Source organism: Corvus kubaryi, unplaced genomic scaffold, assembly GCF_017639235.1.
Source record: "Corvus kubaryi isolate FWS band 111438036 unplaced genomic scaffold, C.kubaryi_AGA036_p1.0 37397, whole genome shotgun sequence".
Lineage (NCBI taxonomy): Eukaryota > Metazoa > Chordata > Aves > Passeriformes > Corvidae > Corvus > Corvus kubaryi.
In genome coordinates, this window is record NW_024581136.1 from 13,429,611 (window position 1) to 13,451,870 (window position 22,260).

Consider the following 22,260-nt stretch of genomic DNA (forward strand, 5'->3'; position numbering starts at 1 on the left):
GAGTGAATGGATTATGGAAAAGTGGAAGCTTCACTTAATAATTTAGTTTTTAAAATCTCATCCTTAGAGCAAGTGCTGATCCCTCTTGCAGTCAGGTGCAAGGGACAATTGCCCCAAGCTGATCTGGTGTCTGTTTAACCTGCTTGAACCACCCAGTCCCTAGTGTGAGAGGTCACCATGGAGAAGTAGAAATAGCAACAGTGGAGCAAGCAGAGATTGCCTGCATACTGGAGATGCTCTTCATACAAGAAACAGTTCACGCTTCAGAGTATGGAGAACACGTAAGACATTAAACACTGCCCCTATTGCAATTGATAGATTGTGTATTCCTGTTGTGAAAAAGCACGGCTGCTTTGCTATTTGTAAACAAGTGGAAATACTTATTTTGACTGTGCTGGGGCTGAGCAGGTTTAGCAAGGCCCCGCACCCGGGTGGGCTATAAACTGATGGATATCGGGAAGAAATTCTTCCCTGTGAGGGTGGTGGTGAGGCCCTGGCGCAGGCTACCCAGAGCAGCTGTGGATGCCCCGTCCCTGGAAGTGTTCCAGGCCAGGTTGGATGGGATTGTCTGCAACCTGGGCTAGTGGAACATGTCCCTGCTCAAGGCAGGGGGGTTGCAACGAGATGAGCTTTAAGTTCCTTTCCAACCCAAATCTTCTGTGGCTCTGTGACCTGTGTGATAAATGTGTGAATGATAAATGTTGTCTTCCGCATATATGATTTTAACATTTATAAGTGACAATGTACTATGTAGAAATAGTGTTAAGGTAAAATGAGTTAAGTAGTTAAGAGATTAAGGTAAATTGTAACTTCGAAATAGTTGTAATATGTTAAGAAATGTATTAATAAACACATGGTAATAAGTATCTTTTGAGTTGAGAAACTACAGAGCCAAGGAACCAAGATATCTTAGAGAAACAAAGAAGATAAACCATATCCATCCCAGGAAAATTGTTATCTCATCAAAACTCACACCTCCCAAGGAAACTGTCAGCTATAAATTAGGCTGGAGACTGGGGAGGCACCGGAGAGAGGGTGCCTCTCTTCCATTCTGAAGCGATCCAGAGGACTGAAGCGGCGTCGTGTTGGTGGAAGGGGCAGAAACCGGAGGGGGGAAAGCTGAGTGAAGTGTAAATTACTTTCTGGGCTTAATGAATATGTAACAGTTTAAGAGAGTACTGAAGTCCACAGTAAAATGAATGGAGGGCGCCTCTGGCAATATTGCTAAGCGCCCCTGCGCTGTGATATGCCTTTGTTCTACTAATAAATGTTTAATATTATATTGCTAAAAATTTAGCTTTTGAACTCATTTTTTTTCCACCTGCAAAGCTCCAAAGCCTGAGGGAGCGGAACGGATCCTGACGGCTGTCTGATCCCACCGCTGTGTGACCTCCTCCAGCCGCGCGAGGCGGTTCCGATGCAGGATCTGGGCCTGGGCACAGGGATATTGTGTTACCCGAGCGTGCCCGCGTCCTTCCCAACAACCCTCACGTTTGTGTGTCGCTGTCCTATTACAACACCAGATGTCATTCCTGAAGGACCACGCTCAGCTGAGTCCGTGCACCCACAGGGCCGACAGTCCTTCCGCAGCGTCCATCGTTTCACATTTAAATGAAATGTAATCAATCTGCCCTCTCAGCGCCCTTTCTCGGTGTCACCCAGCCCCGCCCCACGACAGCCACGTCCCCCACTCTCCCAGCCGGGCTCACGGCCGCGCCCGGGTCTCCTCCCCGTGACGCGCTGCCTCCGCCCTCTCCCTGCCCCTGAGGGCTTTCCCCGCTCCCGCCCGCGCTCCCCAACATGGCGCTGGCGGCGGCCGAGCGGGGCCGCGGTTGCCTTGGGGCGCTGCGCCGGCTGTGAGTGCGGGCGGGGGGCGGCCCGAGCGGCCCCGAGCGCGGGCAGGGGCGGCCGGGCCGGGGGCAGCCGTGGGTGCGGGCCGGGGGCGGCCTCAGCGCCCGGGAGGAGCCGGGGGGAGCTGCCCACAGCGAGCCCGGAGCCCGCTGCCCGGGCAGAAGGGGAAGGGGCTCTGCGGGGCGTGGTGGGGCACACAGGGAAAGCCGGGCTGCTCTCTGGGAAGGGAGAACAAATAAACCCCCCCGGGCTTTAGGGAATGGTCGCAGGTGCCGCGGGTCCCATGAAGCTGCCCCGGCCCCGGAGTCGGTCCGCAGCCTGTGCGCAGGGAGGGTGACCATGATAGCTGTGTGTTCAGTGTTTAGGACATGCACCAATTCCTCCGCCCGTTGTTATGACCGAGCTGTAGTTGTGTGGTGCCGAGGACGTCCCGTGTCTTTTTGTCCGATAACGCTTAAAGAATGCTGGACTTGATCCAAAATTCCGACGTTGATTTACATACTAATTAAAACAGTTCCAGGAGTTCGCTTTCACGGTTGCATCCATCCACTTCACCACCGCTATCTCATTTAGTTAGCATTAATCATTTGAAGTTTAGCTTTCCATTTCTGAAAGTCTCCATAGTTGTTTCTTGCTCTTTCACATTCTTTTCTCTAGCACCTTTGCTCTACAAAAGCAGCTCCTGTTGCCTTTTTAAGCTTTTCTGTTTTGTGGTGTTCATGTCTTCCTTCCCAAACACTTCTCGAGTTGGCCTCTCTGTAATAAATGCCAGTTGTTGTCCTGTTCTGTCCACCAAACAGAGTTTTTTGCTTGTTTGTTTTTAAAAAACCCCTTGATTATTTCTGTTTGAATGCTGTTAAAAAACCAAGGGGATAATTTTTGTTATGTCCAAGTGAAAGTACTTAGGGAGAGATCTGCTGAAGTTTGAGCAACTTCCTTTGTTAAACCTGAATATGTTCTGTGTAATTAGATGTATCGGAAGTTTTGGTGCTGTCCTTCTCTCACTTGAAAATAAAAGTAGCTCAGTTGCCACTTCTTCATATGCACTTGTAACACTTCTGTCTGTTTATAATTGCACAGGCAATGGAACCAAGTACGAATATTTGTGAAATGGGCCTCAACGATAGGTATTAAATTTAACTTCTTTAGCTACTAGCTTAAATTGTTCTGCAGTGTGGATGGTTTTAGAGTATTAGTTGCTGAAAGACCGCAGGGTTTTTTAATAAATACTCGGTATCTTCACAGTTTTTGAAAACAGTAACCTGTAGCTAACCTAACAGAATATTTAATGTTTAAACAATATTTTATATAATTTTATCTGTCATATTTAGGTACGTGGAACTTAATGGAAATGATTTATTTTTGTGATGTTTTTCTCCGTCCTTTTCTGATACAAATGTTGCAAAGTCTGTGAGAATTGTTTTATAGGCATAATGGTATTTAAACAATATATGAAGGAGAGTAAACAGGTTTAGCAAGATGATTTAAACTCACTCTGTTGTCATGTTATCTAAAAAGTTATGTTTGAGAATTCAGAGATCTATTATCATTTTATTGTTTAGTTTTAAGGTACTTAGTTCTCACTGAGAAGTCTCTGTCAGTGCTGGCCTTATACTTCTGTTAAGTTGTGGCTGATGTTGTGAGACTTTGTAGAAGCTTGTAAGTCACTGCTTAAAAAAACCCAAAACAACAGGAGTTGATACCTCGTTATTTGTGACTGTATATCAAGGGGGAACATTGCTCTTCAAAAAATGTGAAACACTTCTGTTGTGACGGACACAACACAGGTTTGGTTGTTTACACAACACAGCTATAAGCATAGCTGATGTAAGCATCAACTTTTAAGTAGAAGGGTTTTCTTTAGGGTTAGGATATATTTCTTGAATTCTAAAAAAGAAAAAAAAATAGCTTAAACATACTTCTGCATAAGGACTCCAAGTAAAAAATCGCATGCGTAGCATGGGAATGCTTTTGGGTGAAGCATGTGGTTTTTAATTATTGAAGAAATGCATGAACTTTATAAATAATGTAAAAGAAATCAGGGTTTTAAAATTGCTTTGTTTCCAGGAACGTGTTTGTGGCTTGGTTTCTTACTGTGCTGTATCCTTTTAAACAGGAGGTCACAGCATAGGGAAGATCCTTATTGCAAACCGAGGAGAAATCGCCTGCAGGGTGATGCGAACAGCCAAGAAAATGGGGGTGAAGTCTGTGGCAGTTTATAGTGAAGCAGACAGGAATTCCATGCACGTAGCAATGGTGAAGTATATTCATTAAATTTGTGACTGATGTTCATTCATAACTTATTCATTGATAAGTTCCCTGTGAAAGCAGATTTGGGTGCTGATGCAAAGTTGATTTTCACTTCTGTAGAGCTACTGCCAAGTTTTCCTTGAATAGATGAAAAGTTTGCCTGGTTTCTGTCTCAACACATGACAGCTTTATAGGAAGTGCATTCAAGTTTGGCTCTCTGACTGGACAGCCAGAGGTTAGAGAATGGTCTGTGATTTTGGGGAAAAAGTCAGAATTTGTTTCACCCAGTTGAGCCTCTGCATGAGGAAAGGCATTTTAAACTGCAGTCTGATAAGTGATATAATTAGCTCAGAAACTCAGTTAAACTTGCTAGTAAACAGTCTCTGTTGTATGTATTTTTTGTAAAACAGGCAGATGAAGCATATTGCATTGGTCCACCACCTTCACAGCAGAGTTACTTGGCCATGGAGAAAATACTGCAGGTGGCCAGGGTCTCAGCAGCACAGGTAAGGAGATCAGGGCCTTACACTTTCTGTTACTTCCATGTCTTCAGTTCTTTCTTTTTGCTCATCTTGCTTTTCCTTAATGCTCTATGAAGTTTCTGGGTTTTGTAAGCTAAACTGATACAAAAAATAGGTAACATTATTCTGTTTTAGGCTATTCATCCAGGTTATGGTTTCCTCTCGGAAAACACAGAATTTGCAGAGCTGTGCAAGCAACAGGGAATCATCTTCATAGGTCCACCTTCATCTGCTATCAGAGATATGGGTATCAAAAGGTATCTGTTTCTGATTTGTTACTTGGTTGTGCAATTTACAGCTTGGCAAAGCTGATTTTGTTAACAAATGACCGGTTGCTCTGTGTTTGTTTTATTCTGTCAATTTGCATTGTATTTCTACGGTTTTCTTCAAAGGAATAAACTCCAGCTTTATAGATTCATGTAGAGATATAAACAGTCTAGATTGTTCAGTTATTGGGATTTTAGTATTTAAATAAGTAATGATTCTACTTTTCCAGAATTGAGGCATTGCAGTGTAATATAGGTGAGGGTTCAGCAGTCAGTTTGGATGGGTCAAAAGAGCAGTGGTAAAGAAACACCATATCATCAGGGTTATTGTGGCTCATATAAAATGATAAGTTTATTTCATCACAGAGGATCTTATTCTTAGTTAATTAGATCAAAGAAATACTTCTAAGGTATGAAGTATAAATCAAGAATATGGAAATGAAGTTATTACTGACACAGGAACTGTATAAAAGTAATTAGAGATTTAATTTTTTTATCATCTCATAATATGAGAATAAATTGCCTTAGTAATTTAACAAGCTTTGCATGCATTTTGAAAATTAGAGTTGTTATGCTGGAGTGTTTTATGTGTGGTATGAAGGTAGCCTGTGTAATGAAAAGAGTTTTGCCTTTGTGCAACTTTAAATATTATAGGATACAGTGTTGCAATTTGAAAATGTTAGGTTTTGGCCTCTGTAGTGTGGAAAGAGCAGTCAAACTAAAGTGTAATCCTGCTTGGAGAAAAAAAATCCCTGTTGGAAGGATGTGCTGAATTACAGTCCAATCCTATGTAACCCACCCATGCAAGTAGTCCTGTTGAGGTCTACTGTGGAACTATTTCCATGGAGAGGATTAGCATTGGGAACATTGGCCAGGTTTGGAGCTTAAAGTAAGAAAGAAATATTATTATCATTCTAAACATAAAACTGTTCTGTCAAAGCACTTCCAAAGCTATAATGTCTGCTGCTGGCGTTCCTGTTGTTGAAGGTTATCATGGAGAAGATCAGTCTGATGAATGTCTAAAGGAACATGCCAGGAGAATTGGATACCCAGTAATGATTAAAGCTATCCGTGGGGGTGGAGGAAAGGTAAGGAACTCCTCTGTTCCTCACATGCTGTAAAGTTACCATGTCTCAGGATCTGCAACTCAATATTCTAAAAGAAAACAAGAACTGGAAAAGTACTTTTTGTTAAAATTTATTATTAATGGCCAACCTAGCATTATGAAATCTCATTTCCCTTTGATATGAAGAAGATAAGTAGCTGGAAAAAATCGGAAGCATTTTGTTTATTTTGGTGGATCCCCAGTAATTCACAAACTGGAATAAATTGGAAGCATTTTATTTCAATGGATTTCCAGTAATTCACATGAGCAGAAAAGTTGTCCTGTGGGTTTGTGCAAAATTAGATGACTTTAAATTGTTACTCTGTGATAGCTTCTGTGACTTCTTTTGCTAACAGTTTTAAATATTGCATAAGAAATGATTAGAAGTACCATTTTGTGTCTAGATACTTTTTAATGTGTGGTGAACTCCCAGTCTAAATCTGATTTTGCTCTGAAATAAATGTTTATACAAATTACATATAGAGAATTTTCGTTATTTCCAAAATAGCTATATTTTTTCTGTAATAAATAAGTTTTTCTCTGCCAACCTTGGAAAATTTCTATTATATTTGAGAATGAAATTGAATTTTGTGCTCACGCCTATCAACGGAATAAAAATATCTGTTTTTTACACTTCTTCTGGCACTTTTAGTGGGACTTAGTAGGGTTATCTTACTGGAAGCTGATACACAATTTTGCTAAGGTGTATGAAAGGAACAAAGTGTTATTTTTAAGCTCATTTCTCACTCTGTTTATGCAACAAGGTTTTTCATTGTGTGCTGTATTTTTAGACATTTAGATAATCTTTTTTCCTGTATTTTAGGGCATGAGGATTGCTCATTCAGAAAAGGAGTTTCTGGACCAACTAGAATCAGCAAGGAGAGAAGCAAAGAAGTCTTTCAATGATGATGCAATGCTGATTGAGAAATTTGTAGATAATCCAAGGTAAGAAATAGATGTTTCAATATAAACACTGTAATGTTTATTCTACTGCTAAATAGACATAACTAGCTTAGTCATAGGATAAAAATTGGTTTTGTATGTTTGATATGCACTATGAAAGTTGTTAATTTGGTCAAAATTGTTTATAAGTTACTGAATTTCTTGTAGTGGCTTTGATTTGAATGACAGGAATTAAAGTGCTACTGCTTGGGAGACATGGAAGTGAGGGAGCTTTCTAAAACTGATTTACATCTGGGAAAAAAAAATCACTGTATAATATTTAAACTATAGACCTGAGTCAAGCTGTGATGGTGTTTCTGCTGCCCTCAGGTGTCCTAAGCTAGTTATTTAATCTTTCTCTATTTTGATATTTCAAACAGAAGTGAGAGTCTTTAGCTCATGCCTGGCCCATGAAACTACACCAATTTATATTTTATAAAGAACTTCTCACAGTGGTCTGTTTGATACTCTTGTACTTTACATCTGTTTTTCCTTGAAGCATCACTATAAGGAAAGCATTTATTCTAAAGAAATTGAGGGTCTGATTGTGCTGTCAGGTGGGCATGAGAAAAGACTCCTTCCTGGGGAATTTCTTTTGTCAGCATCTGAGGATTGTCAGAATGGTGAGGCATTTTTATTAGTTTTATGCATAGAGTAAAAAATTCTGCCACCTAATAGTTGTCCTTTGAAATGGTGTTTTGAAGTAAACAATGTTATTCCTGAGCCAGGGCTGCTTCTATCTCTTGCGGATTGCTACATAGTAAATTATGAAAGAAATGCTCATTATCAAATTAATAGTGACATGGTTTTACTTTTATTATAGTAACTAAGAAAGAGGTAGCAGCCTTCAGATATGTGTCTTTTTTATCCTACAGTTTATGAGATTTCACTGCAATAGTTGGTAGTAGGAATCCTCTTTCATGTAGGAGATTGAGTAAGTCTAAAACAGCTGAAATCCTGCATAGTGGCAGCCTCACTTCTACATTTTTGGCATTTATTTGAAGGCAGACACTTAAACCTGTAAGAAATCCTACTGAAATGTACAAGTTCGAAGTCTGTTTGGGGCTTTATTGAAATACATTAAAACATTTATTTTTATGGAACAGGCATGTTGAAGTCCAGGTATTTGGTGACCAGCATGGAAATGCAGTGTATTTGTTTGAAAGAGACTGCAGTGTGCAAAGGAGGCATCAGAAAATCATTGAAGAGGCACCAGGGGTGAGCAGAAAGTTGTTAATATTTTTTATGAACTGACATGTTTTTAAAGTAATTGCTGTCCCCCATTGAATGTTTGTTGTGGGTAATAATTTATTTGTAATTCTCAGATCTGTTTTAGTTTTGCTGCGGAACATGTTCTCACTGAAAAAACCCTATGTTCTTTAGGAAAATGATTCTCAAGGAAATATTATGTAGATTTCAAGTGTAACATAGATCAGGGTTTCACTACAGTTGTTGAGTACTGTAAGATATTCATGCATGCCAGGTTTAATATCACCAAACTTAACAATAGTTTATAATCTTTTTGTTACTCTTTTTTACAGCCAGGAATTAGTGCAGAGGTTCGAAGGAGACTTGGAGAAGCTGCTGTCAAAGCAGCTAAAGCAGTGAATTATGTGGGAGCAGGTAACTCTGGGGAGGTGCAGCTTTTAACTTAATAAGACTTTAAGTCTCCAGCAAATGGCATCTGATTGTTTCAGAGTATGACACACATCCCTCAATTTTTTGAGGTTTAAACAAGTAATCATGTAGTTAATTCTGATGTAATTACAGATTTAAATTAGTATACCTGAGCTCCAGACCAGTGGCAGCTGAAAGGTAGAAAGAAAAAATTTCAGAGCAGATAATTTGATCAACTCAGCTGTTGGTGGAAAGTGAGCATTATGAATTAGTAAGTTTGAGCTGAGCAAGTGGAAGATAATTTCTCTTTTAGCATACAAAGGATAACACTTTATATGCAAACAGTGAAGTCTTTAAAAGAAAAACACAGCTCACTGTAAAGTCCACACCATTTCACAGATGAAAAATAACCTCCTAAAATTATTTGTAACTTTATTTTCTCACTGCTTTCTTTGGATATTTATTAAAAAAAATTTACACACCCTATGAATATTCAGAATACTTTCAAACAGTCTTGATGCGCTTTTTAAAGTGCTAATGAAATGCAGCTCTTGCTGTAGAGAGTGGCTACTAAACAACACAGGTTATGTAAATGTACAAGGAAACAACCCTTCTGTTTTCAGACCTCAGTTTTGTGACCATTTAGATAATTTGCATAGAATTTAATGAAATTCAGTGTGTCTGATTTAGAAATAATAGTCTTGGCATAATTGAATTAAGTGCCTTAGGTGTCTTTTCCATAAATGGACAGCTAAGATGCTCTTTGGTGAAGTGTCCTTTTGTTAAATGCTTCAGGAACAGTTGAATTTATTATGGACTCCCAACATAATTTTTACTTCATGGAGATGAATACCAGGCTGCAAGTAGAACACCCAGTCACAGAGATGATCACTGGAACAGACTTGGTGGAATGGCAGCTTAGGGTAAGTGTTAATTGATTTTACATGTAGAGTTCCCCCTGAGTGCTCTGTGACACTGCCTGTGAGAGGCCAGATGGGTTTCCAGATCCTCATCTCCTGCTCAGCTGTCAGGTTAGAGTTTCCTTTGCTCCCCAGGAACATCTCACATTGCTGTGTTGGATGTAGAGCATTGTGTAGGTGCTCTGAATTTCAACCAGTGTTCTCCCAGCTGTGTAGAGAGAAAACATTTTTTTAAAGTGTATGTAGAGACATTACAGAGAATGTGGGAAGTGGGAGTAAGGTTCTGATCCTTTCCGTGCTATGCTTAGAGTTTTTTAAAACTCTAATTCCAATTTATCTGTGGCCCAAAAATCATTCTTGCATCAAGCTGTAGGAGGAAAAAATCTTCACGAAAACGTATGTCTGGTGTTATACCAGTATAGCCACATCCTGAAATAAATGTACGGTGGGGTGGACTGGAGCAGGGGGTTTCCCCACACACCCAATTTGCAGAGATTACTCACACATTCGAATGATCACAGGAAGTTTTGGGTATTAGGGAACTTGAAATAAAAATGAATTCTGTTCGGATAAATCCAAAAGTGAGGACAGCAGCTTAAGTAGTGTGAGATTAAGGTTGGGGAAGTATTTAGTGTAATCGGAAAGAAAATTAAAATGGCAAATGCTGATGCAAAAAGAAGGACCATTTGTCTTCCTTATCTGGACATGGAAATTGAGCATTGAATCCTGAGTTAGAACAGGGATCAAACAACACTGGAAGGAAGAGAGAGAAAAGGTGGAAAGGTTCAGTGGTCTTGGCACATTTTTTCTCCTTGTGCTTTTTAAAATGTGCTTTCTGGTTGTTCATGTTTAGAAGAAAGATAGTTAATATTTGATATATCAGCACTCCAGACTATTGATCCTGCGTTAAGGAAAAACCTATTGTTTTCAGGTTGCAGCAGGAGAGAAGATTCCTCTAATGCAGGAAGAGATCCTGCTCCAGGGCCATGCATTTGAAGCTAGAATATATGCTGAAGACCCTAATAATAACTTTATGCCAGGAGCTGGGCCGTTGTTGCACTTATCCACCCCCCCAGCAGATCGATTCACCAGGATAGAGACTGGAGTCAGGCAAGGTAAAACTGAAGGCAGTGATGGAAGAAGAAATAATTAACATCAAGAACTTTTCTTTGTAAGCATTTCCCTCTTTGGCCTAAATAAGTTTGTCTAAAAGAGTGTTGTTATAAAGACAAATCTCTACAGAATTATTCTTCTTTGTGATTTTCCGTGTATTTTTGGTTAATCACTGAGTATTTTATTTACTTCTTCTTTACCTGTACCCGTATTAATGTCCACTGGCTCATGGTGATGATACTCTCCTCTCTGTTTAGCAGTCCTGCATTCTGATTGCAATAAAGAAAATTGAATTTGAATAATGTCACCTCTACAAAAATTTATTAAAAGTCTGTGCTGAAGTTGTCCTTGAAATTGGAATGCCAGGTCACATCATCATGTCCTTAAATAGCTTTAATCTTGAGAGAAATGTGGCCATGAATTGTGCCCGAGTTGGATGCCGTGTGGTGGCCAGTACTTTGCATTACCAACTTTCACAAATACTTGGTTTCATGTGAACAGCATTTTTGTTTTATTGACACATTTTAGGTGATGAAGTTTCTGTGCATTATGACCCCATGATTGCAAAGCTGGTTGTTTGGGCTGAGGACCGACAGGCAGCTCTGAGAAAGCTGCGCTACAGTTTGCACCAGTATAATGTAAGTGGGAGGAGCCCTGTGTGATGTCACAGCTTGAGCTATCACAGCATGCATAAAATAGTCCAGTAAAACAAAAGTGGTTTCTAATAGGGAGCCTACATTACCACTACCATTTCAAATTCATTCGTTCTTTGCAGAAGTTGTATTTTTTCCTAATTTGCAAACTTCTCATTGGTGGAGTGAGTAGAAATAAATGTGAAGCCCAGTTTTACACGTAGATTTGTAAGTGTGTGATGTCTTCAGTTGGATGATGCACCTGGGACTTTGTAGAAGAGTAAAGCTAAACAACATTTGCAATGGCAATTCGAAAGCTTTCTCAAATTTAAAGGGTTTCTTAGGTGGAATTTATGTCAGACAATGTTTGCTTGTAATAATTTATTAAAAGAACTAAATTTTTAGAGTATACATGTGGTAAAGAAATATGCTATCAGTTCTTTTTAAGAAACGTTCCATTTTTCCCCTGTGAAAGCTACAGGTATTATAACTGTTTTCAAAAGTGGAGTTCAGAAGGTTTGGCTTGAGGTGAGACTGAATATTACTTGTGCAGAATTGATTTACACTTTTAAATCAACAGCATGAACGTGACTGAGGTAGTGAAAATGTTGAGCCCATTATTGTTTTAGCTAAAAATGAAATTTACTGCAAGGGAAAGAGATAAAATAATTCTTTTGGTTTTTCCAGAATTTTCTTAGCAGTTCTGTCAGTAAATGTTGACAGCATAACATAGTTACCAGTTTCACTGATTTCTCTAAAATAATTATGTTGTTTCATTAGGTATTTTGCCATACAGGAAGTGGATAGTATCTAGTAAATTTCAGAGTCCCTCTTCCCACTTATTACTATTAAAAGATAAATATGGCATACTGAAACTATTGTGACTCATTTTTAATAAGAAGCATGTGTCAGGTTGGGAATGTTCTTTTCAATACTCAGAGCATATTTTTCCAAAAGAGTAAGGTTTTTTCTGAAATTACCTCCTGTTACTATTGCTGGGAAACTTTCCTCAACTTCACAGTGGACAAAGGCAGCATTTAGAAAACAGAGTGCTTTTGAGAAAGCAGCTCTTGGGTTTTTGGTTTTTGTTCTGGTTTGGTTTTTTGTCTTTTTACAGTCAATGGTTTAATTGATAATAAAACAGACCAGTTGAATGAATTACCTTTTAGTGATAAACTTTGTGAGCAGAAAGCTGCATATTCATAACTCAATTTGACAGTATGCATCTGTTTCTTTACAGATTGTGGGATTAAGCACTAATATTGATTTCTTACTGAGCCTGTCAGGACACCCACAGTTTGAGGCTGGAAATGTGCACACTAATTTCATTCCTCAACATCATGATGAACTATTTCCAACCAAAAAGGCAACTCCTCATGAAGTTATGTGTCAGGCAGCTCTAGGGCTCATACTGAAAGAGAAAATGCTAACAGATGCTTTTAGAGATCAATCAGATGGTAAGGACCATTGTTTTGTTTTGTTTTATTTTGTGAGCTCATGTGCAGTTATTTAATTTGCATGTTCATTTGCCTGCTCAGGGTTCTGTGTTCTGGCATCTCCCAGATACTTACACACAGAGCAGACTATAACTTTTGTTAAGGGACAGATGTGGAATTTATCACCACTGTAATGTCCAGAGTACTTCCCAAAGCACTTCAGACAGGCACTATTGGGAAGGCTTTGGAATTCATGGTCAGTGACACTGTGAGCTCTTTGCTCTTCATAAGCACAAACAGTGACCTTCTGCCTCAGTTATGCCTACAGTTGGCCCAAGGTCTTCAGACATAAAATTGACTCTCCTCAGAGTGGGAGAGGCAGTGGGGTTTAATGGAACCTTCACCTAAGGGTTAATCAGGACCTGCTGTGGTGTACTTGAATTCCCGTGCTCTCTGGTCCTGTTCAAGGATGTGTTTGTGGAAAACAGCCAGTGCCCTTCTTAGTGCTTGTAGTTTCATATTTTCTGTAGATTACACAGCATCAGTTTATTCAGTGTTGAAGATGAAGGGATTTTCACTCTCTGTGACTACAGTGGTGCCCCAGTCTTTTCTGTGCAATATAAATACATAAATATGATGGTAGTAACAATAGGACAGTGATTTAAAGGTCTAAGTGTTACGTTTTGCCAAAGTAGAGAATAAAAATAACGTATCTGTGTCTTTTGTGTTGTAGATAAATTCTCGCCATTTGCATCCAGCACTGGTAGAAGAATAAATATATGTTACACTAGAAAAATGTCTCTGCTGGATGGGGAAAACAGTAAGTTAATAAAAAAGTGTGTGGAGGGGAAGGAGGTACTTGATGGATAAATTTATTTTAACTGATGCTTGAAAATTCAGGCTAAGAAACATCAATTAGAAGCAGTATGAGTTTTATGCAGTGTAAGCTGGGAATTCACAGAACTGCATGTTTAATCCACACTGTTATATCTTGAGGACATGTAAACCAAATTTAAATGGCTACTAATTAATGTTCATAATTTAAATGAATGAGGTTGAGATTTAATAAAGAGTGGAGACTTTTTTTAAACTTCATTTTGGTGCAAAAGTGCTCAGCACTTTTTCCCCTCACAAACTTGTTTTTTGTCCAGATAACTTAATACAGATTTCAGAGCATAATTTCAAATGTTCATCTTTGAAAGAAAAACTGTCTGGAATTCAGTATGAAATCTGCAGTGTGTCGTAAACTAATATGAAAATACTGGTTCTTTTCTTAGTGTTGGTAGGCTTCATTTTTATAAAGAAAAACTTGATATTGTTTATATGTCATCATTCTCTAGATAGTATAAGTAAATCTACTCACACATGCATATTTTGTTTTACTGAACAGTTGTGGATGTAGCTGTAAGTTACAATCAAGATGGATCATACAAAATGCAGGTACAAGTACAATTCTTTCGGATATTTCATTAGATAAGAGTCTGCTTCTTGTAGATGTCTTAATGTTAATTGTTACTAAAGTTGCTTGGTGATTAAAGATGCAGGATTCTATTTTTAGTTTGCTTGTATCCATTGCTATATACTGTTACTTTGACCTGAAATTGTCTCTGCTAGTTGCTGGATTGGCATGGAAGAGCTATTCAGATGCTTCTGAAAGTAAGACTAAGACAAGTGTTTGTACTGTCAGTATTTAAAGGTCTTATTCTTTATTTTCCTTGTTAAATTTGTCTTTCTAAAGCATGGAAAGTTAGATTTAAATCTGCATTTTAAAAGACGTTTTTTCCACAGGACTCCTGCTCTATTCTGTGCATGAGAATGGATCTCCTGTGGGATAAATAAAAGCTTTCTAGAGCATTATCTGCAAGATAACATTTTATTTTGAAGATGGAAACTGGAGAGTGATTACCAAATGAGATGAGGACTCTTCTGGTTAGATAATTGAATGACACCCCATAGAATTGGCTTCTTTGTCCATGCTATAGAGCTCCTATAGTATGCAGCTCGAGATGGCTTAGATGTAGATAATTTTGTGTGCACATGTGAGAGTCTCCAGTTGTGGCTCAAGGGGGTTGTGTTTGGCTGGGTGTTGAATATTCCTTCTTGCATCACCTGGAGCTAAATGTCTTTTTCTCTCAGATTTGGCACCCAGAATGGATGCATACTCAAGAATGCAGCGTCTCTGTAGTTCTGCTACTACTTTAATATTCAGAAAAGGGGAATAAAAAGAATAAGTGCTTATGAACTGCTTAGACTGTATAGAGTGAGAATACTAGAAAAATAGGGATAAAATTACTGTGCTTTCAAGGTTATAACCACAACTTGGGTAACTCAAACCTTTACTTCTACTGATACGAAGACTGAGATAACACGCATCCCTACAGTAATATTCAGGGGATTTTGAGTGTATTGATTATTTATGTAAAGCCTGAGAGCTCTTACAATTGAGGCTTATCTTATGTAAGTCAAGTCACCAACAATGAAAAGAGGCTAGAAGGGATGTAGGAGCATTTGTGGAGGGAAGTGCAATGTAGACTTCTAGGGAAGAAGGAAGAATGGGGGTTGACGTGGAAATGGAGAGAAGCTGGAGATAAGAGATGTAAAGACGTAAGTGGGGGATTAGTTATGAGGAGGACAGTGCCTCTGGAGTGTTACAGAACCTGTCCTGAGGCAGATCAACCAGAGCAGGTGGCCGGGCCATAGAACTGGCAGGCACTCAGTGCTCAAGCAAACGATTTTATGCTCAGGGATCAGTGTCATCCTTTCAATGCATGTTTTCAGTGGAAGAAGTTTCCAACTATATAAATGAATACTTGAGTTTTATTTCTACTTGTACCATCCTGAAAGACCAGCAAGCCTCTGATTCTGTTCTCAGTGATGTCAGACTTAGAAGTAAGCATATCAGCGAAATGTAATGCACTTATGTTTCTATTCTTACAGTCTTTGTGTGCTGCAGTTGTGGTACAGGTGCAGTTTCCACTGAAAGAAAGGGTGGGAAGGGATGAAAGGTTACTCACAAATCAGTGACCTTTCTGTTTGGTCTTTCTTTTGCAGTTTTGGTGTCTCATTGACGCTGTTTCCATTACTGCTCTGTTCCTTTGTAGGTTTACTGAATATGTTGTAGTTCTTGTCTTGCAAGCTTCCAAAACAGAGGAAGTCACCTGTCTTTTGGAAAACATTGTGGAATATGATGTCAGCTGAATACTATGGATTCTTCAGTTTGAAGAAAGTCAAGATGCTAGGACAAATTAAAAATATTGGATTTTAGTAGCATCACTAAACCAAATAATCTGGGGTGGTGGGTTTTTTTGCTTTTCTTGAGAATAGTATCTCTTTGTTTAAAATAAAAATTGGCCTGGATGAACACATTAGATAATTTGCTGAGCTGTTTGTATTGGATATGAAACAGTCTCTTAACTGAAAAATAAAGAATAAGTAAGATTTAAAAATATTTTTTTTTTTAAATTCCAGAATTGTCTATGAAGAATCACAGGTTATGAGGGTACAAATACAATTTTTTGGTTTATTTATATCATGTCCTTATAAAAGCATTTAACTTTCAGATTCAAGATAAAACATTCCTGATTTCTGGAGAGATCTTGAAAGAAGGTGATTCACTTTACTTGAGGTCTTCAGTAGATGGAACAGTGTCTAAGTCCAAGTTGGTCATTTTGGACAACACCATTTATCTCTTCTTCCTGGTAAAGTTCCTTTCTTTATTTTCACAAATTTAAAATATCAGAATTTTATCCATGTAAATGAACAATATAAATGGTAATAGAATGTGAAAGAGAATCACAATTTCAGTTTCTTACTTTGACCTATCATATTTTGATACTTGTTGGATTTATAGTTCTAATTAGAAGTTCATTGCTTATGGTCAGTGAGTGAGAAAATGAATTACTTTTGGAAAGGTAAAATATAGTTGGTGAATCAGACTTGGAAATGATGATTTAGAAGGGGGGAACACGAAACATTAAAATTGTCACATATTTAAGTTTGTCACAGAACAGTAGCAAGTACTTCAAACTGACAATTATTTGAAAGTTCTTCTAACTGGTGTTTTAATTTCAGTTACATACATATGACAAATAAATCAATAATGGTCTGAAGAAGGATAACTTCAGCTAATACTAAAACTGGAATTATGAGGTACCATGGCATTATATACATTGCATAAATGCAAATGACATTTGAAAGAAGAGGTACCCTAATTTGCGTTATTAGGCTGGTAATGTTTTATTTGCAGTTAAAAAGACTGCAAGGTCTTAAAGTAACTCAGTAATAATGTAATCTGAAGAAATAAATTATTATTTATTAGTTTTAGTAATTAACCTCCAACTCTGAGCCCCTTAAGATTTTCAGCAGAATGCAGCAAAAACTTTGCTGCTCCAGTGGTGAGGACAAAATAACTCATGCTGCAATGGCAAAGATCAGCTTTCCTGTGGTATCAGAGTGGTGTCTGGGGTGAGTGATTGAGAAGGAATTTTAGGGCTTGGGAAGGATGTGGGGAGAATGAGTCTTTGGGAAACTCTGGAAAGCAACTCTGAGAGGACTTAAGGGATTTTGGATAACAGTGAGAATTTTTGACTAAATTTAGCACTGAATTAATTTTACTGTAAGCTGTGAAGCACTCACTGGCAGTGCATGACAATGAAGATGCCAGTGTGTCTCCTGCTTGTTGCAGCAGCCTGCCTGCCCCCTGTGCAAACAGCCTTTATGCATTTTCCAAAACTTTCTGTGCTGCTGATGCATGAACAGGGAAAGTACAAATACAGGGTTTGTACAAAGATCCACGTGGAGCTGCTTTGTCACAGGGGTTTGTTCCTTCCTTGCTGGTCCTTCCAGCAGCAGGTGTGACTTTCAAGGCCTCAGACACTGGCAAAGCAGTGACCATGACAGTCCTACTGTTGCCCTGACCCAGGGTCTGCCACCCTCAGAGCTGGCTGGTTTTCCTAAGGCTGGATCTGTTCTTTCCCTGTGTGTCAGCCCATCTACTGGTGCTATTATCTTATGTTTTTAACTCAGCTGTCCTGGATGTTCTTCCTGTAGGAAGGCAGTGCTCAGATTGGCCTCCCTGTGCCCAAGTACTTGTCTGCAGTGAGTTCAGGGGCAGAGCAAAGTGGAGCTGTAGCACCCATGACAGGCACAGTGGAAAAGGTAATTACAGCAACATACATAAATGAATGAATTCTCCAATATATATCTCCAAGTTCACTCTTCCAGAAATGGTACTTCTATACTGCCAGGAAAGAATTTGGACCAGAAATGTCAGTGCTTCTGATTGGAAAAAGCCGTGTTTACTCAGAGTTTTCAGGAGCCGCGCAGGACTTCTTAAGGCTTCCAGACTTTGTTCTCTACAGCTCTGGAAGATCTGAACTAATGCTACTGCTTAACTAATTTTTTCTTCATCTTAATTACTTCCCAAGTCAAAGCTCCCTGAAGTGTTACATGCTGTTTGATTCATTTCAGCTAACAAAAGAGTGAGATGCTAGATGCACTTGCAAAAAAAGAAATACTCAGAAATGCCTTTTTTGTAAGCTGTGTGTTTATTTCTTTTGTTTAGCTCAGCAAGTCTTCTGTATTTCTCTGTACAGTGACAAAGTTTAACAGAAAGAGATTTTCAGGAGAGGTTAGTGGTTGAAGGATTCAACCACTAACAAAAAGGCAGTAAAAAGGCATGAAGGGTGGAGTACATGGAATGTGGATCTCTGACATAATGAACACTCCAAATCAGAATAATTGTTGAAAAACGAGGTGGCTTCTGCCATCTTCTTTGTGGGTGTTGTTTTAAAGACTTCAGGGACTGGCTCCAGAAAGAGGTTCTGCACTTTTCTCAAAAGAGAATTGCTGAAGCCCAGAAAGGGTAGAATATACATCATCTCTTCTAGTGTTTCTTCTTTGATAGGTAAATGGCTTCCTGGTCATCCTGGCAGCTGGTACTGACCCTCTTTCTGTTGGCTCTGCCTTCCCTTGAAGAGATCTATCTAGAACTATTTCTTATCTAGAGAACTCAGATACCCAGATCAACAAAACTAAAGATAACATGAGGCTGTTTTGCAGAACCATACTCACTCTGTGGATTGTGTTAGTCAAGATCCAGCTGATGATTTTGAATGGTACAGACATAAATGATTTTTTTCCCCCGAATTTTCTCCTGAATTGCAGGTGTTTGTGAAGGCAGGGGATAAGGTTCAGGTTGGAGACCCTCTAATGGTTATGATAGCTATGAAAATGGAGGTAAGTGACATATAACAGTTTTAATTATTGAGAAAATAAAAATCTGGTCGAAATGTAATAATTTTTGGTTGCATTATTGAAGTATGGTGTAGAGTGCAGCTTGCAGATGTCAGTATCACTTCATCTGCTGTAACATCAGTGTTGTGTCTGACTGGATTTCAGAGGATTATATTTGTTGTCAGTTTACTAACAAATGATTATTATATAATCCATGGTATTCTGCAGCTGTTTTAACATGCATTTGGGTGGTGGTGTCAGGCCTTCTGTCCCCTCCTCTCCTTTGGCTTTTCTAGCAGAAAACTGTCTTGGTGTATCTCTTGCTCCCTGGTTGTGATACAGGCACATGGATGTCTGCAGTTACTTCAGGCAGAGATTTAGCTAATGGGGACTTTGTAAATATGCACAGGATTCTTCTTGTGTATAATCTTTTTATTATTATTTACATAAAGTTTTATGAGGAGCACACTAAAGATTCCATGTAATTATTCACAGTATTCAGAGGACTGGCATTTTGGCCATTTTACCTTGTCACACAGCTTGACTGTGGCTCAAGATTGCTTGAATTACAGTTTTTGTAGCCTGAACTGGTTTGGTTGACTATTAGTCTAAAATAAGCCTCAGTTTGTGGCAGCAGAACTAAATCTGTTGAGAAAATCTGCCTTTCCCTTATCGTGATCATGTTCTTTTTTTAATTACACTCAAATTCCATGAAATAAAACAACTGTGTGCACTAAAAAAAACCTACACCCAAAATTCTTTGCAGTTGGATGCTAAATGTGTTTGTGCCTCTTCAGCTGATATCTCAGACTGACATTTGCTGAGGTTTTTAAAGTGCTATTGAAATAGAAAATGTAAAATTTAAAAAGCAAATTATTATTTGAGTCCTTAGATGTGAGTATTTAATATCTGATATTAAATGTTTTGATATTAGACTAACCCTGTGTAGGAAACTACCCAGAGGCAAAGCTACAATATGAAACTAACCTGGTACAATAGCAAGCAGACCAGTTTGGGGTTGGTGTGTAAGCATGCTGTTCCTTTACTGTCATTAGTAGCTGTATTTGTATTTCATCTGTGTTTTGCCAAATATCTGCCCACTAAAGATCCTCCTGGCTATAAAACAGAAATATGTTTAGTAAATCTGCAGATTTCTCTTATGGGAACAAATCTGCTCTCAGATTAACATTTTGGATTAAAAGTGTATTATTTCTGTTTGGTATTTATTACAACAACAAAAAGTATTAGTGAGGTAAAATAACAGTCAGCTGTTCATACTGATGATAATTCAGATGATGATGATAATTCATATAAATGCATTGTATAGCATTTTTCTCCCCAGTATATGTATCAAAAATTCATAAGAAAATAAAACTTGAAAATGGATCAGGATAATGGTTAAATGAAGGTTTAAAGTAAAAACACGTGTTAGAGGAAGGAATTAAATCTGTTCAGTTCTAAATGGACCAAGGAATAATACTAGCATTTGCTGGAGAGAGAAAGAGAGAGAGGGGAGGAAAACCCCTGAGTTGTCTGCTGTTCACTCTGGCTGTGTTTCTGTGCAGCACACCATAAGGGCTCCCAAGGCAGGAGTGATAAAAAAGGTCCATTTCCAAGAAGGTGCCCAGGCCAACAGACATGCTCCACTCGTTGAATTCGTGGATGAAGAGGCAGAGTCAAAATAAAATTCAAGGAAGGTGCATTTTACTGTTTCTACTCTGCTGATTTTCTCCTAAAAGAAGATTTCTTCCTATTTTCAGCAAACTGTTTTGTATGACTGGGGGATTGGTTTCCTCTGCACTTCCTGCATAGTTTGACTGTAAATTCTGCTGACTTCACTGAAATTTGGGTTTCACTATACTGTAATTGTATTTATAACTTGTGGACCTATGTGATTGTTGTCCAGTGGTTGGTTGCCTGTGGAAAGGCATTAGACTGGAAGATGTGGAACTCTGAGAGGATCAGAGAGGTTAATAAGGACTCTTAAGGTACAGACAGGTTGAGTTCTTCTGCCTACTTCTCTTCATAGCTGCCTTTTTTCCCTTAAATATGAGGAGATTGATTTGAAGGAAATCTGAAAGACAATTGTTTTATTTTCTGGCAAAATTCCTGTTTGTGGCTTATGTTTTTTGCCTTAATAGGGAATTCAGGATTATTCCTTAGCCCAGAATCCCTCTCGATCATGTCTGGTGCATCTCTTTTTCCTGTTTACCTCAATGAGTCGTGAAAATTTGCATTTCAAAAATTATTTTAATATACCTCAAAATATCTGGTACAAAGCATTTTTCAAATACATTTGATACACTAATCAAAGTTGGAATGTAACTGCTTTCCAAGATTACCATTTGAACTTTAAACATGAAGTAGTAACATATAAAGATAAGCTTATTTATTACTTAGAAATGTGTCAAAATGCAATACCGACTTCAAAATCTTCATTACTGTTACCATATTGTTCATGTTCTAGTGTATTTGTTATTGGCTGGAATGAAGTACACCAGAGTCTTTATAACAACATGAAATGTTACTAAGAATAATAGATTTTTTTTGTATCTGCAGGGTTTCAGAAGGAAAAATTGGTAGGTTTTTTGGATATGCAAAGAAAAATGATACTGAAACTGAGCATACTGATCATTGGCTATAAATTTATTTTAACTTATTTAAAAAGCACCATAGAGAAACAAGAAAAGGGAAAGAAAAAAATGTTTTAATGGTTAAAAACTTTCAGTCTATTCATCTTTTAGTTAATGTGAAGTTCTGTTATCATGTGAAGTTTTAATATGCTAATTTAATTCAATAATCTGGTTTATACTGCAGAAAGGGACAAACCAGATGCTGCTGTGATCCCAAACCTGTAGTTAAATCTGAGCAAATGGATCCTTACCTGAAATCTCATTCTGAATAAATATACAGTATCATGGGGAGTTCTCTGATCTGCTTTTATAATTGTGCAGCCATGCCTGCAGTGCAGAAAAAAAATGGTAAAAAAGCACTGGCTCTGGATGATTAGTGTATTAAAAGCATATTTTAATACTTTTCAATTTTCCTTCCAATCCTATGGCCACCCAGCAAATAATTAAACTCCAGTGATCATCTTGTAGAATATTGCCACAGTGATTTTTATTTACTGCCAAATAAAAATTAAGCATAACTTTGAATGTTTGTTTTGGTTTTTCTCCATTTTGTTCTTCCCTTGGTTGCTTCTGTTCATGCATTAGATTAGAAGGTTTAAGCAGCTGTTTCTGTATCATCTGATGATGATGAGCACAATCTGTAGATCACATTTAGGAGGCAGTAATCCAGACACTCATGGGTTTCACTGCAGGTAAGGCTAGGCATTTGTTTTATCCAGAATTGAATCTCCATATAGAAA

The 22,260-nt window shown here is 38.3% G+C and overlaps 1 protein-coding gene across 2 annotated transcripts; it reads left to right on the plus strand.

The window, feature by feature from the left end:
* Positions 1 to 1,750: 1,750 nt before the first annotated feature.
* MCCC1 (methylcrotonyl-CoA carboxylase subunit 1) lies at positions 1,751 to 22,045 on the plus strand. Of its 2 annotated transcripts, XM_042042075.1 has the most exons (19): positions 1,751 to 1,856; positions 2,932 to 2,978; positions 3,968 to 4,107; positions 4,512 to 4,607; positions 4,758 to 4,879; positions 5,829 to 5,976; positions 6,817 to 6,938; positions 8,042 to 8,153; positions 8,477 to 8,558; positions 9,348 to 9,475; positions 10,404 to 10,587; positions 11,114 to 11,223; positions 12,458 to 12,674; positions 13,387 to 13,473; positions 14,044 to 14,093; positions 16,214 to 16,351; positions 17,703 to 17,810; positions 18,819 to 18,890; positions 20,453 to 22,045. In XM_042042075.1, the coding sequence occupies exons 1-19, from the start codon at positions 1,801 to 1,803 to the stop codon at positions 20,570 to 20,572; spliced, it is 2,139 nt and encodes a 712-aa protein (XP_041898009.1). In that variant the 5' UTR covers positions 1,751 to 1,800; the 3' UTR covers positions 20,573 to 22,045. The 2 variants fall into 2 exon arrangements, 1 of the variants encoding a protein (XP_041898009.1); XR_006018353.1 differs by lacking the exons at positions 17,703 to 17,810; positions 18,819 to 18,890; positions 20,453 to 22,045 and adding an exon at positions 14,442 to 15,948 and having other exon boundaries at positions 16,214 to 16,305.
* Positions 22,046 to 22,260: the final 215 nt, after the last annotated feature.